A 15,971-nucleotide genomic window follows, 5' to 3' on the forward strand; every position below is an offset into this window, starting at 1 on the left:
ATTATTTTAAATTAATTTTTGTAAACATTATTTTAATGCGTAAATAGATTAAAGTGTATTGCATTCATTACTTAGAACTGAAATGTCGATGCATAAATAATATCCAAAAATAAGAAAAAATTAAATTTAAAATGATTAATTAATTTATTCGAAATTCGTATGTTGATAATTATATCTTCGTGTAATTGTGAAAAAAAATATATATATAGAGTTTTATCTCATTTAAAACATAAAGATAATAAATTCCGAGCTTCAAAATGATGCTCAAACGCCTTTTTCATAAGATTATCTTATACCACATGTTTCTACTTAGTTTTATCCTAATTATCGTTCAAGTATTGTTACGAATCAACATTTTCACTATCTCACCTTAACAATTCAGAGTTGATCAATTCAACGAGTATCATAATTAATACAAAAGATCGAAACATGTTTCTCGAATTTCGTAGCAATTAGAACTAAGAATCAAGTATCAAGGACGTTTTAGAAGCGTTGTAACTCGAATCCTCTTCAAATCAGTCGGAACGCGTAACAAAATATAAGAGCAAAGTCAATCATTAGCGTTCCCAATACTGTTTACGAATTTATATACATGATTATGTTTAGGAGTGGATGAAAAGAAGAACAATTGAACAAGCAGAGCATTTTGAAAACGTGTTGGTTCTTTTCAGTAATTAAGCCTTAATAAATTAAAAAAAAAATCGTGTTTCTTATTTAAACATATTTCTTACCTTTGCATTATCGCGACTCAATGTATTTAATTTATTAAATAAATCTGAAAGAGATGTTAATTTTTAAATTATATATTGTTTGTCTAGATTTACAAATGAATACTGTAGTAACAAATAACTGAAATAATGAAAGTGATTGAGAATCAGCGCTTTAAACAATATGCTGACATTTATCTAAAAACAATATATAATTTGATTTAAATACTTACATAACTTAATGTTTCGGTTCATTTTTAGCCATCCTCGGCATTTAATTTTATATATTCATCGATATTTTACATCCTCTTTGACGTATAAGGGGGACAAATGAAAATTTGTTATTAAAAATCGCTGTAATATTATAATTCTTAATTGATAAAAACGAATATTTTTTAAATTTAAATATCAAAAGTTTAAAAAAAATTATAAAATTTGATTTTTAAAAAAGGTTTCCTGAAATATGTAATATTATAATTATCTGGAAATTATTTTTATATTTATATACCAGAAGTTAGCTCGACAATCACTTGCACATTAGGTTTTATTTTCCATTTGAATTATAGTGCGACATTAATAATTATCTCATATATAATCCGTAAATGATATGTATAATTAAAATAATATCATACTTGTCCATAACAAATCGCCAGTATCCTTTATGGGTAACATTAACATATGTTAATTCGCCATCATAATGAGCGGAAGTCCCCTAATATTAGTACATTAATGAAGGATCCAAGGAATTTCTATACAGATTATATATTTTTTTAAATAAAAAAACATATTATTAATACGGAAAGATAAATTATGTAATATATATTGGAAAACAAATTATTTAAACTAAAAAAGTATTTTCGAACACACTTGTTCGAATAGTATTAACATACTTGCTGTCATAATGAGTGGAGTCATCCAATGTCAGATCATTACGTCAGATCCAACGTAAATGAGGAAGTTCTGCACATATTATACAGTGAGTGCAAAAAGTATTCGTATAAGAAAATTTTTAATTATAAAAAAAGTCTTATTTATAGAAAATAAACATTAATTAGCAATTTTATACAATGAATACATTTTGTTCTAATAAAAAAACGAGCTTCTCATGTATTCCTGATTTTAGAAGCCATTTCTCGACTGTACGAATACTTTTTGAGCATTCAAACAATAGAATTTTTAATTTTCGCATTTTTTCAGATAATATATTTTCTATAATTAATACACATCTTTTTAGTATATAATTTTAAAAAACATACAGTATATTTTATTCTTTATGAATAAATTGTTAATTGTCTATCAAGGAATGATTTTCAAATATTTGATTTAAAATATTGAAATCAGCAACCTACAAAAAATTTACGTCTTTAAGAAAATTTTGAGATTAAGATTGAGATTAAATATTGTATCAATTCAATACATCATTCTTTAAATGCATCGCTATGAAAATTAAAATAATTTAATAGAAAGTTACTAGTTAGTACGCATCAAGTGTACGACCTAAACTAAACCAATAGCGTCATATGTGCAATATTGTCGTGTAATATGCTGTGTGCAAATGAAGTTAGGCAATCATTTTGTAAGCAAACGAAGCCTTGCCCATCAAATAACGTATATATTTTAGATTCGAACTTCTCCGTTCACATATTTCACTTAAGATGTAAAGAAAAATAAATTGCAAGTCTCAAAGGATTAGAAGCATTTTTTTATCTGTCCACATTACTCTAACACACTCTAAAGTACAATTTTGTTTTAATTATGGTTGAAGTATTTATTGTGACTCAATAAATACACATGCTCACCTGTGCAATTCTAAATTGATCAACACGATGAGGCAACAGCAAGGAACAATCGAAACATGAACTTTCTGACGATTAAATTTAAGAAGATTTTAGAGATGTTAGAATTTCTTTTCAAATCTAAAAATATATTAATGTAGCAGAGTACTATATAGAAAAATAATTTCCTTTATATTTTTATTCTCATCCAATAAATAATAAGAAAAAAATTTTCGTTTATATTCATCCATGTATTAATCTTTAAAGTATGCATCGTTTGTCTTGATAGAATAAGCTGATAAAAAATAATGATACAGAAACCTGTGACTAGAATAATGAGAGCAATTGAAAACGTGCTAAACAATACGCAAAAATTTATCTAAAAACAATATATAATTTGACGAATATAATTAATTAATTATAGAATTAGATGATTTGGCTTGCTTGGACTATTTTCATCAATATATTCAATCTTATTCATCGATATAAAATGTGTTCCTCAACAAAGGGACAAGTGAAAAAATAAAAGAGTCCTTCAAACATAAACCAATTAAATCTTTGATTGAAAGGATAATTGTGGAATATATTTTATACAATACGATATTAGGAATTGAATTTTGAAAAATAAAATGATGTAACTAAAGGACAAACCGCTGATCAAACCATTATACTCAATGTCTACTATCAATAATGTCCAAATAATAATGTCCAAGTTATGACCAAGTAATACCGAATTTTTTATGCTCATTAATGTCTTAGTAATGCTTCATATTGATCAATAATATACAACCTAATACCGGTTATCATAATACACAATTCTCTTAAAAAATGTTCAGTAACGCCCCAAATTTATATATCACAATGCCCACAGTAGTTTATTCTTTAGTATAACTAAAGAATTGAATCTGTAAATTCAAATTCACTCAAGAGTTTCGCATAACATATTAAAATATATAACTTAAAATTTAAATTATGTAGTAAAGTAAATGGTGCAGTACAAAAATAAAAGAAATAAATACAAAAAAAAAATGAATTACCTGAAAATAACAGTGAACAATCGATAAGTAGCAAAAAAGAAATAACCGGAAAGCAATTATGATCTATACACTTTGAAATATAAACGTAGAAATAAGAATAAAGGAAAAAAAACATCAAATCGATATGAAAGTGACGCAGATAAAAAATAGACAATACTTCCAAATTGTACTTGAACGATAGTATATTGCAAATGCGGTTGATCAGAAAGGTATCGTGTAATCCACCGATATAAATATATATTTTATGTACTTACAAAATAGAGATAATGAAGAGATAAATGAGGTTGTCTACAGAAATAGCAACTCTCTTATAGTCAATATATTCTATTCATTCCTTAAGTCTAAACAAATCTTTATTAAATCTTAAGTTTAAACAAATCTTATTTAGTTATAATATATAATCTTAATAACGCAAAATTATTTTTAAAAATATGTATTATTATCATTTCCTGGAAACATAAGATATATTCGATAACATTAATTACAACCGAAGACAATTTATTGCTTTAAATTTTAGATAAGTTTACAAATGCAGAGTCCGCATTGAAAAATACATACAACTTTTACATTTTAATAAATAAAAGAAAGAAATTAAGATTAACAGAATTATATTTATAATATCGTGTGACAATACGATATTATGCTGGAAGAATGAAATATATTAAACATTGATAGCAATAATATCGCAAATCTTCGTTATACTTTTTATAAATTATATCGCACACGCTTTTATTAAGAATGAAGTTAATGCTTAAATAATTCCAAATAAATATGTCAACGTCATAAGTATAAAAATTAAGAAACAAAAAAAATTTAAAAAAAGATTCTAAAAATTTTGATAAAATAATTCGCTCATTATTTCCTATAATCTTTTACCGTTTAAAATAATCTCTTGAGAAAACAATACTTATTTTGCATGCAAATCCCACTCGGTCGTTCCCCATGTCGAACACAGTATAAAACCGATTAAGAAATAGAATACCCAAAATCCAAATATCATCTAAACTAAAATATTCCCTGGAATTTACGAAAGGGTTTGTACCTGACGTAAGATTCGAATTGATCTACAACAAATTGAACATGGCATAATGTTTCATTTTAAAACAGTTTATAGCTCTTGTCTATTCATTATCATCTTATATAGCGAATCAAAAGCGAGAAAATATATTTTAAAAAGTATTATAAATTACATTAAATTATATTTTTTAATGTAATTTAATAAACAACATTGCGTTCGACATATTTGTAAAATATATCCAAACTTCTCTATGTGTTACAGTAAAATCAATAAGTAACCTTACAATTAAATTATTAATTATTAAATGAATTATAACTCCAGAAAACAAAATAAACTATATGATTTGCGAGACAGTATATTTTTTTATAAGTGTATTCTATTAAATGCAAAAAATATTATCTTGAAGAATACGTCCAATTTAATACATTTTGTAAGAGTTTTTATGTACTTTATCACTCTGAAATCATCAATCTGAAGATTCGTGGTGAGTGGAAGTAGGAATTTTAACCTTTATTTAATGATATTTACCATTCTCGTATTGATGTAATCATTTGCAGTGAATACGAATGGTTTACCACTCAGGAAAAAAGTAACATTGGGCGACTCAGAAATCTGATGGCAGTCTACCTTTAAACAAAATTTAAAGTTTAGTACTGGTAGTCCAGATTAATAAAACCAATATCACAATAAAGCTTAGTATTAATAAATCATATTATTATCAACGGTAACAAATCAAATATTTATTAATTTATTTCAGTAATTTATTCAGTATCATTGAAAGAGAGCTGCCATTGGAAAATTTATCATCTACTTTCAACTATATCTCCTCCATGAGAAATTCCAATTCGTTTTAATGAATCCAATTCATTGTTAATAAATTCGATTTCTGACGCTGGTCCAGATAGCCCCGAAAAACCAGTGTGGGCGATAGCTTCACAGCCATCCGCACAGAAAATCATATGTCTCATTTTTATCCTACAGCATTAACAATTAGCTTGTGTATAATCCGTTGACGTATATAAGTATGTAGTTTAAAAAATAATTATGTACTTATCCATGGCAAATTGCCAGTATGTATCCTTTGTTCGTTACATTAACATAAGCGAACTCGGTGTTACAATAAATGAGGTTGGAACCACCCAATATCAGTTCACTACCGTAATAATAATTTCTGTTTTTCGATATTAAAAATATTGTTTATTAAAAAGACAATTTTGTAATATAATAAAACGAACTGTTCAAGTGAAAGAATATTTTTAGACTTTTATAAAAAAGAGATACATGCCGATTCAGATAAAAACTAAAAACAGGTGCCGACACTAGGCCTTGTTCAATCATGCTAGTGAAAACGGGACTCCTTTTGTAGATATCTCTGGGTAATCCATTCCTAAGATTCCGTCGTATGACAGAAAGGCAAAAGTCAGATCCCGTATTACCGCTTCTGCGAATATTTGATTTTGAACATTAACGCCAGCAATCTATAAAACGATGACATGTGTTCTTCAAAAAGTTTTTATGAATTATAATTAAGATTAAATCGAACTATTTGTTTGATGACAACCTACATTCACTACATCAGTAGATAAGTATCCAGTAAGCGCACCAACCGCATAATCAAGTTCGATATAAGTACCATCTTCTATATACGTGTGGGATTCACTGCTATTATATCTTGTAAGTGACGCTGTATAAAATAATAACAGAAATTCAGTTGTTGTTAAACATGCTAAAAATAAATTTCTATTTATTAATTTAAAGATATATATGTTAATAATCGTTATAAAAATGAAAACATTTATTATTTCTTTGCTTTAACATATGAATTGTATCAAAGATAATCATTTATACATTTAAAGTATGCACGATAAATAAAATAAACAACATATGATTGTAAAACTTAATTCCGTAATATTTACTTCATAATTATATTATTAATTTTAAAACTATTAGATTTCAAATCACATTAAAATTATATTATATATAGATTGCCTTTGTACCCTATATTTTTACTTAAAGTCAGTCATTAAAATAAAAAAGTAATTGATATCATTTCCACATATGAAATAATAATATTATTAAATATAAATGTGCTTGTATATAAATATAAATATAAATAACATAAAATATAGATATAATAGTATAAATATGAAAATAAATAAAATAATAGAATGTCGAAGGAATTGTTACGTTATGATTTATATACAACAAGCAATATTATCATGTAACAGTTGATGGATGGTAAAAAAAAATTAGAGGAACCGGTGTCAAAATGAACGTTAAACCTCTGCGGTGGGGTTCCAACTGTGATAATGTCATAGTATGTTTGTTTATCATATAAATAAAAAAGTCGTGCTTTTGGAAAATCAGCCAAATCAAATCAACCTTCAATGGAAATCCATTTTCGAATAGAATTTGTCCTATATAATGGAATTCTTGAAGCATATAAAAGAAATTCATTATGTTACATATTATGTACACACACACACACACACACACACACACACACACACACACACACGCACGCACGCACGCACACACATTTCACAATTACACGAAGATACGAATATCATACAACATATGAATTTCGAACAAATTAATTAACCATTTTTTATTTAATTTCCTTTTATTTTTAAATATTATTTATGTCTCAACATTTCAGTACTAAGCAATTTAACTTTAATCTATTTACGAATTTAAATAAAGTTTACATATTTTAAATGCGAATTTCAATTTCCATGATGCTCATCTCACTTAAGACATAAAGATAATAAAATTCCGATCTTTAAATGTTTAAAAGCTTTTTTCATAAGATTACATCAAAACATTTTACCCAAAAACATTTTTCAACAGTTTTGTTCTAATTATCGTTGAAATGTTTGTCACAAATCAATATTTTCATTCACCTTAACAATTCCGAATTGATCAATTCGATGAGTGCCACGATTAACACAAAAGATCGAAACATTTCTCGAAGCAATTAGAGCTATATATCAAGTATCAAGAAAATTTTAAAAGCGTTGTAATTCCTCTTCAAATCAAAGTTCATACTTGAAATAATAGAATATAAGAGAAAAGTTAGCGTTCCCAATACTGTTTCCGAATTTATGTACGTGACTGTATTTAGGAGTGGATGAAAAAAAGGACAACTAAATCAGCAAAGCTTTCTGAAAATGATCTTGGTTCTTTTCATTAACTAATCTCTAATAAATTTTTAAAAAATCGTGTTTCATTTAAGCATACTTCTCACATTACACGACTCAATGTTTTAGATACATCTGAAAAAAGTTGTTAATTTTAAAATTACGTATTGTTTTCGTCTTGATAGATTTATAAATGAATAGTGTAGTGTTAAATAATTGAAGTAATGAAAGCGATTGAGAGTCAGCGCGGTACACAATGTGCTAAAATTTATTTAAAAACAATATATAATTTGTTTTATATAATTACATAATTTAATGTTTTGGTTCATTTTTAGTCATCCTCAGCATTTAATTTTATACATTCATCGATATTTTACATTCTCTTTGATGTATAAGCAAAACAAATGAAAATTTATTATTCAAAAATCGCTATAATACTGTAGTTCTTAACCGATTAAGACGAATATTTTTTAATTTATATGTCAAAGATTTCAAAGAAAATTGTAAAATCTAATTTTTAAATAAGGCTTCCTGAAATATGTTTTATTATGATAATCTAGAAATTATTTTTATATTACCAGAAGTTAAGTAATCAGAAGTTGAATTAATTGAATTGAAAAGTTGTTTTTCATATATCGCACACTGAAGTTAGCTCATATAAAGAGTTTCAACATTGTTGAATCTGATGTTAAAATTAAGATTTGATTATTGAAAGCTATTAATGTCGCTGTTAACTTTGAAATGCATGTTTTAATTGATATCATCTAGCTGATGTCATTGGCTCATTCCTACAAATCTAACTCAATATTTTTTTTTAATTTATTCAATATTACTTAAAAAAATTAATCATTTTCGCGGTTAAATATTATAATCTGTATTTTTGTACAATAAATTTTCAGTCATCCTCACTGGGCGATGAGACATCTGGTGAAAGAGAGAGAGAGATTAAGAAACTAATTTTTCAAATCCAATCCAATTAATTGGTTTGTTAAAAGTGTAATTGTGGAAAAAATGAATTAATTGAAACAATTGTCAACATTTAAAAGGAAGAAATAATTCGAATGCAAATACGATGCATATAGATCGAACATGTAAAATAAAATATTTTTTTAAATGACGTCAAATCGATAGGTAGATATTTTATATACTTACAAATTTGGATATTGAAGAGATAAATGAGGATGTCCGCAGAAATACAGTCCTCTTATTATAGTTAATATATTTTACTTATTCTTTTATTATTTATCAGTTTATATTATTATTTATCAGTTTAAACAATTTATTCAAAAATAATTTATAATTTTTTAAAATTATTTAAATGCATAAAATTATATTTTTAAAAAATATTATATTAAAATTATCATTTCTTAGAAACGTAAGATGTAATCAATAACATTAATTATGACTTAAATAGTTTATTGTTTTAGATAAGTTTACAAATGCAGAGTGGGCATGAAGAAAAGACATACAACTTCTATATTTTATTAAAAAAAAAAAAAAAAGAAAAATCTTGAAAATAACAGACCAAGTTATATTCATAATTTAAGTGACAATGCGATATTAAAAATAAAATAAATGGGCTAAAATAATGGGCTGTATAAAGTAACAAATTGATAATAATAATGTCGCACATCTTCGTTCTAATTTTCTAAAATATATTACGTAAGAATATAATTAACGTTTAAGTAATCCCAAATAAAAAATATAATAAGCATAAGATTCATGAATCAATGTTCCAAAGAAAGATTCCAAGAAGACTATGGGACTTAATTATTTACTTATTACTATCATTTAATAAATCTTCTACCATTTAAAGTAATCTCTTGAGAAAATAATACTTATTTTGCATGCGCAAATCCCACTCAGTCGTTTCCTATATCGAACTCAGTATAAATCTAATTATAAAACGGAACTTAAATATTCCTAAAACTTAAATATTCTTACTCGAATTCGTGAAGGCGCTTGTACATAACGTACTATTCTCATCGAGCTACAACAAATTGATGTTTCTATTCTATGATGTTTCTATTCTAAATGATTTATAGCTTTTGGCTATTCATTACCATTTTAGATTATGACATCAGAAGAAAAATATTTAAAGAAACACAAATTAAATTGTATTTTTTTAATATACATTGTAATCTATTTGTAAAATATACTTAAAACTTTTTTATTATAATCAGGAAACGAAATAAGCTATATGACAACTGCCGAACTAAGAGAAATACAATTTTTTATTTTGAAATGAAAGAAAAATTTTGTATTTTGAAAATATTTTATCAAGTTTTTCCATTAAATGCAAAAATTATTATCTTCAAAAATGTATATAATTTAATACATTTTGCAAAAATTTTCTTGTAATTTTCTGTATTTTGTCGCTTCCAACATTATCAATCTGAAGTTTTTTTTGGTAAAGGATTATAAACTTTAAAGCTTTATTTGGCGATATTTACCACTTTCACGTCGATATAATCTTCACCAGAAAATAGAAATATTTAACCACTTAGAACGAAATATATGTGGGGCAAATTATAAATGCCGTTACAGTCCACCTTTAAACAAAGATTAGTGTTAATAATTTATACTATTGTAATTAGTAATGAATCCAGCATTTATTACTACATACTTCAATAATTTATTTAGTTTTATTAAAAAAGAGCTGCTATTGCGAAAATCGTTATCTAGTTACAATTATTTGTTCACCACGATAAAATGCTCCAATCTGTTTGTTAATAACTGTGATTTCCAATGCTGATATCCCAAGAAAACCAGTATGGACGATAGCTTCACAGTCATCCATACATAAAATTGTATCATAATTCATTTATTTATTATTCTACAGCATTAACAATTAGCTGGTATATAATTTATAGCTCATATATGTGTGTAATTTGAAAATGATTACGTACTGAGCCATAGTAAATTGCCAGTATCCTTTCGTGGTTACATTAACATACGTCAACGTGCCGTGATAATAAACGGGATCGGAACTATCAGTTTACCAGGGAAATTTTTATAAGGATTATATATTTTTTAATGTTAAACAATATTGTTTCTCCATATTAAAAAGATAAATTTTATTATATGGTAAGACAAACTTATTTTAAAGTTATTTTAAACGTCTTTAAGTAAAAAAATATTTTTAAACATACGTAGAAGAAAGATACAAGCTGATTTAAATAAAAAAAAGGTGCCAACACTAACTTGATTGACATTGATCAATCAAAACTAAAAAAGTCAATGCTAATAAGCATCTTAAACAATGGAATATCGAGGAAATAGCAATATTATAATATACTTACAGCAAGTAAAATCGCAGTTTTGAGATGGTACCCAGAGATCTGAGGAACCAGTGTCGATTTGTACTTTAAACTTCTGCGATGGAGTTCCAATTGAGATAATGATATGCAGCGTTGTCATCACTAAATAAAAGTTGCTTTATAATACCAATATTCGAACTCAAAGTAACTGGTCGACAATGAATGTCAATATTTCTCATAGCTTTTTAATGAAGTGTGTCTTACATAATGGAATTCTTAAGCAATAACAAATATGAAGGAAACTCTATTATATATGTAACTGGATTTACTCCATAAAATAACATCATAAAATAACTGGATTTCACACGACTTAATATCCACTATTACATTTTTCTTTCATTAGAACAAATTTATTTTAATTATTGTTACAATATTTATTGCTAATGAACGTTTATATATGCTCACCTTAACAATGCCGTGTTGATCATTATAAGTGCGGCAATTATTATGAACAGTTGAAACATATTATCCAAATTTTCTTAACGATTAAATCTATAAAAATTAAGGTTTTAGATAGTGCTTTTTTTCAAATCAATTCGCAATTAGTGTATAACAAAAAAAGAGCAAATCAATCATTAGCTCAGCTTATATTCGAATTTATATATAAGTGTTTCTATTTATGAGAAGATCAGCAAGATAAAAGAATGCGCAATGCGTTATAAAAGCAGTCTTAGTTTTTAACATTAAATTATTCAGATAATAAAATGTACAATGATTTCACAGTACATGCATGGATTATCCGCACGCATGAATGTCATGCGCCTGACATGTGTCTTTAATTGAGTGCCATATCTGAGATAATTCCTTTTGCCTACAAATCGATTGCCTATACTTATAGTATCGTTTGCCTACATCACATTTGCCGACAGTTTGTTTGCGCACAAAAATTATTGCCTTGATTTCCTACATGTACCTTTGCGCACAAATAAAAATTTCAGAAACGAATTAGTCACATTTGTATGTTATTACCTATAGAAATTATTGCAACATTAATGTCATGTTAATTAAAAATTATTGACGTTTAACGTGTCAGTAATTAAAGAACTTATATCGATTTTTTATAATTGAGTTCTTACACCCACTATATAAAATACGTTAAAAAATTATTTATTTATTTATTTATTTATTTATTCACAAGGTTTTTACATTTTCTTGTTGTAGATATTTACTGTACTATTGTATAAAAATTAGTAATCAAAACATATACAAAGAAATTAAATAATACACAACATTAGTGCAAATTTACGTTGTATAATAATAAAATAATAATTAATATAACCTGTAAAAAATCGCTTAATTTCGCTCGCATAAATGTGACATTTTGTAAAATGTTTCTTTGTGATCAGTTTTATTCAAAATCTAGCTGCCAAAGGCTGACAGATAAATAGTTATTATTTGTTTTTTTAGGCATGCATCATTTTAAATATGAAAAATTACTCGAAATCTCACTAGAGGAAGGCAATAAGAATTACATTATAAATCAATACATTCTAAATACGTATGTATGTATAACTGTATTGAATTGTTTATTGAAATTTATTATCACATTTAGTTGGATAATTCATTTTTAAAAACATATATAGTGTAAGTGTCTTAATTTTCAAAATATTAAAAAATGTTATAAAAAATATTTTTTATTATTAGAATATACGATCATTTACAAATTTTCGTGAGAATATTTAAAAATATTAGATTTTGACCCAAATCTCAAGCTCTTAAATCATTGTAGCATTAAGAACAATTTCTACAATTAACAAGTGCTAAAAAATATTGCAATTCTTATACATGCGTTGATTATTATCTTCTTTTATTTAAATTTTATTTAGCACTTTCTATAGTATCTAGTTCATGTAAATTTTTAAAATATGTTTAAAATTTAAAATAATATTAACAAAAGAAACATTAAAAAATATGTATTTTAATAACAATTAATAAACGAGTATGAAGAGATATTTGATTAATAAATTATTTAATATGTGTCTTAAAAAATATAATATATAGGTTTTGACTTCAGAACCTTCATCAGTATAATCGTAAAATCTTATTTTAGTATGTAAAACTATAATTGACAATAATCTGAATCGTTCGTAAAAGCAGTCCATAAATCACATTCCATAAATCATCGGCTTTTTTGAATATATTTACAAACCACAATTATTGTTGTCCAGATGTAAAATTTATATATAATAACTATAATCTTCGTTAAACGGTGCGAATCGACGTTAAGTCCAATGATATTAATAATAATTAAGATGAAAAATTTAGATTAAAATAAAATTAAAAAATTAAGAATAAAATGATTTCTTGATAAAAACAGAACAAGAAGCAGTGACATATTTACGGTTATGGTGTGAAATGAAACACACAAAATTTAAGTAAGAATTAAGAAGTCTGGTAGTAATTATTTGAAGCTGTTTCTATTGACGAGTATCAAATATGACTGAGAACCGAACTAGTTACTGTACATATTATATATCAAAGACGTAAAACAATAGTATGTGTCAAAATTAGCTATAGGTTTTAAAAGTTCTTTTAAGATGTCGAAATAATCCATCCAACATTTCTATATCTTTTTTATAGTTAGTTCCATTTATTTGCTCCTTGATGTGTATATATAGTATAATATATATCATCTCTGTAATCAATCTTTTGTTGAAATTATGTTCTAGGATTCTTACATTTTCCCAATCAATTTATATTTAATATGTGTTCTGAAATAACTGAGTGTTTGGAAGGATTAGATTTTATTTTGTGCTCTTTTAATCTTGTTTGCAAATGCCTCTTCGTTTGGCTTATATTTGGTTTTCCAAACTTATAAACGCATTTAAATTACGTAGTAATATCACGAATTAAATTGACAACCAATTTTAATAATTTGATGCTCAATCGGGCATCCTATTAAAAAGATGTTAATATACTGAAAAATTGTAAATTTATTATGAAAAATATTATCTCTCAGCCGGGAGTCAAAAATCCGGATCTCTTGTATTCCGTCCTAAGTTTTTAGATTCCAATATACTCTTGGGACAGACAAATAAGCTGTCGTCTACATATCTGTAGATGGATAAATTAAACATGCTCAAAACATTCTCCTTTATATTTTGCATAACTATGTCTGCAATGATAAAGGATAAGGAGAAATCCATGGGAGTGCCATAAGTCTATTTGTAAAACACATTGTTAAACTTGAAGTAGATAATAATAGAAATTTTATGGTATATATGAACTCTTCCTTTGGTAATTTTGTAAAGTTTTTTATATACTCCCATCTCCTTTCAATGGCAAGGATGTATTGGATAATATACTTAGTATTAATAAATTTAATAGTTATCATGAGCGTCTAAAATTCACCGTGGAGTTAGAGAAGAACCATTGTCTTAATTTTCTAGATATTTCTTTGATCATCAGAGACAATAAAATTATCATAGATTGGTTCTACAAAAAATTTTTTTCGAAATGATATTTATCATTCCATTCTAATTATCCTAATTGTCAAAAAATAGGAACTATTAGGTGTGGGAAAAAGTTCATAGCGTTTTTTTAATGCCATCTAACGGGAAAAACGCCACGAACTTTTTTCCACACCTAATATATACAATTTAATAAGTCGCTCCATATTATTATTACACTCTTCATTTTACAGTAAAAATATAGAATTTTGCATTATTTTATTGAATAATTGTTACCTTCTCGAATTTATTTTTAATGCTAAAAGATTAAAAAATATATTTGTAAATAAATCTAGATTTTTAAATGATCCAAGTCCAACAGTAGAGAAAAAGAAAAATTCAGATACAATAAAAAAAGATCTCATTGTATTAATTCATTTATAAAGAGTGTTAGCAACATCAATTTTTAATAAAACGACATACCATGATAGATTTTCGTAGTATAAATAAGCTCAATAAATTCATAAAGGTCTATAAAGACAAAATATATCTTTGTAATAATCATCTAATTTATAAAATCAATTATAAAAATTGCAATGCTTCAAATGTAAGCCAAACGAAGAGACATTTGCAAACAAGATTAAAAGAGCACAAAATAAAATCTGATCCTTCCAAACACTCAGTTATTTCAAAATACACACATTAAATATAAATTGATTGGGAAAATGTAAGAATCCTAGAATTTGAACATAATTTCAACAAAAGATTGATTACAGAGATGATATTATTATATATATATATATATACAAGGAGCAAATAAATGGAACTAACTATAAAAAAGATATAGAAATGTTGGATGGATCATTTCGACATCTTAAAAGAACTTTTAAAACCTATAGCTAATTTTGACACAAACTATTGTTTTACGTCTTTGACATATAATATGTACATTGTACAGTAACTATAGTTTGGTTCTTAGTTATTCTTGGGACTCGTCAATAGATATAGCTTCAAGTAATTACTGCCAGACTATTTAATTCCTATTTAAATTTTGCGTTTCATCTTACATCATGATGCAAGTTTGATTCTGTTTTCGTCAAAAAATCATTTTATTCTTAATTTTGTAATTTTATTTAAACATAGATTTTTACATCTTGACTATTAATATCACTAGTCGATTCTCATTATTTCACGAGGATTATAGCTACAGAAATTTTATATCTTGACCATAATTATTGCGGATATAGTATAAGATGGAGATGTGCTACAAGTATATTTAAAGAAGCCGATGATTTATGGAATGTGATTGCTTTTACGATTCAGATTATTGTCAATCATAGTTTTATATATCAAAATGTAAGGCTTCACGATTATTACACTAATGAAGGCTCTGTGAGTCGAAACATATATATCACATTTTTTAAGATACATATTAAATAATTTATTAATCAAATTTCTTTGTACTCATTTATTGATCGTTATTAAGATACATATTGCTTTGCGTGCAAATATTCATTCTATTATATTTATTTATTTATTAAAAAAGGTCTTTATATAAAAGACAAGTATTTATATATATATATAT

General features: G+C 25.7%; 1 protein-coding gene and 1 pseudogene across 1 annotated transcript in view; both read right to left on the bottom strand.

Annotated features, from left to right (window-relative positions):
- The window catches only part of LOC108694560 (lysosomal aspartic protease-like), a 3,124-nt gene extending 2,693 nt beyond the window's left edge, over positions 1-431 (bottom strand). The window contains exon 1 of the mRNA XM_018204123.1: positions 370-431. Coding sequence (XP_018059612.1) covers positions 370-431 — 62 coding nt within the window. The remainder of the gene's footprint in view (positions 1-369) is intronic.
- A 3,960-nt stretch (positions 432-4,391) lies between these two features.
- Positions 4,392-7,502, bottom strand: LOC108694554 (annotated as a pseudogene).
- Between the last annotated feature and the right edge of the window lie 8,469 nt (positions 7,503-15,971).

This window comes from Atta colombica, unplaced genomic scaffold (assembly GCF_001594045.1).
Source record: "Atta colombica isolate Treedump-2 unplaced genomic scaffold, Acol1.0 scaffold120, whole genome shotgun sequence".
Classification (NCBI taxonomy): domain Eukaryota; kingdom Metazoa; phylum Arthropoda; class Insecta; order Hymenoptera; family Formicidae; genus Atta; species Atta colombica.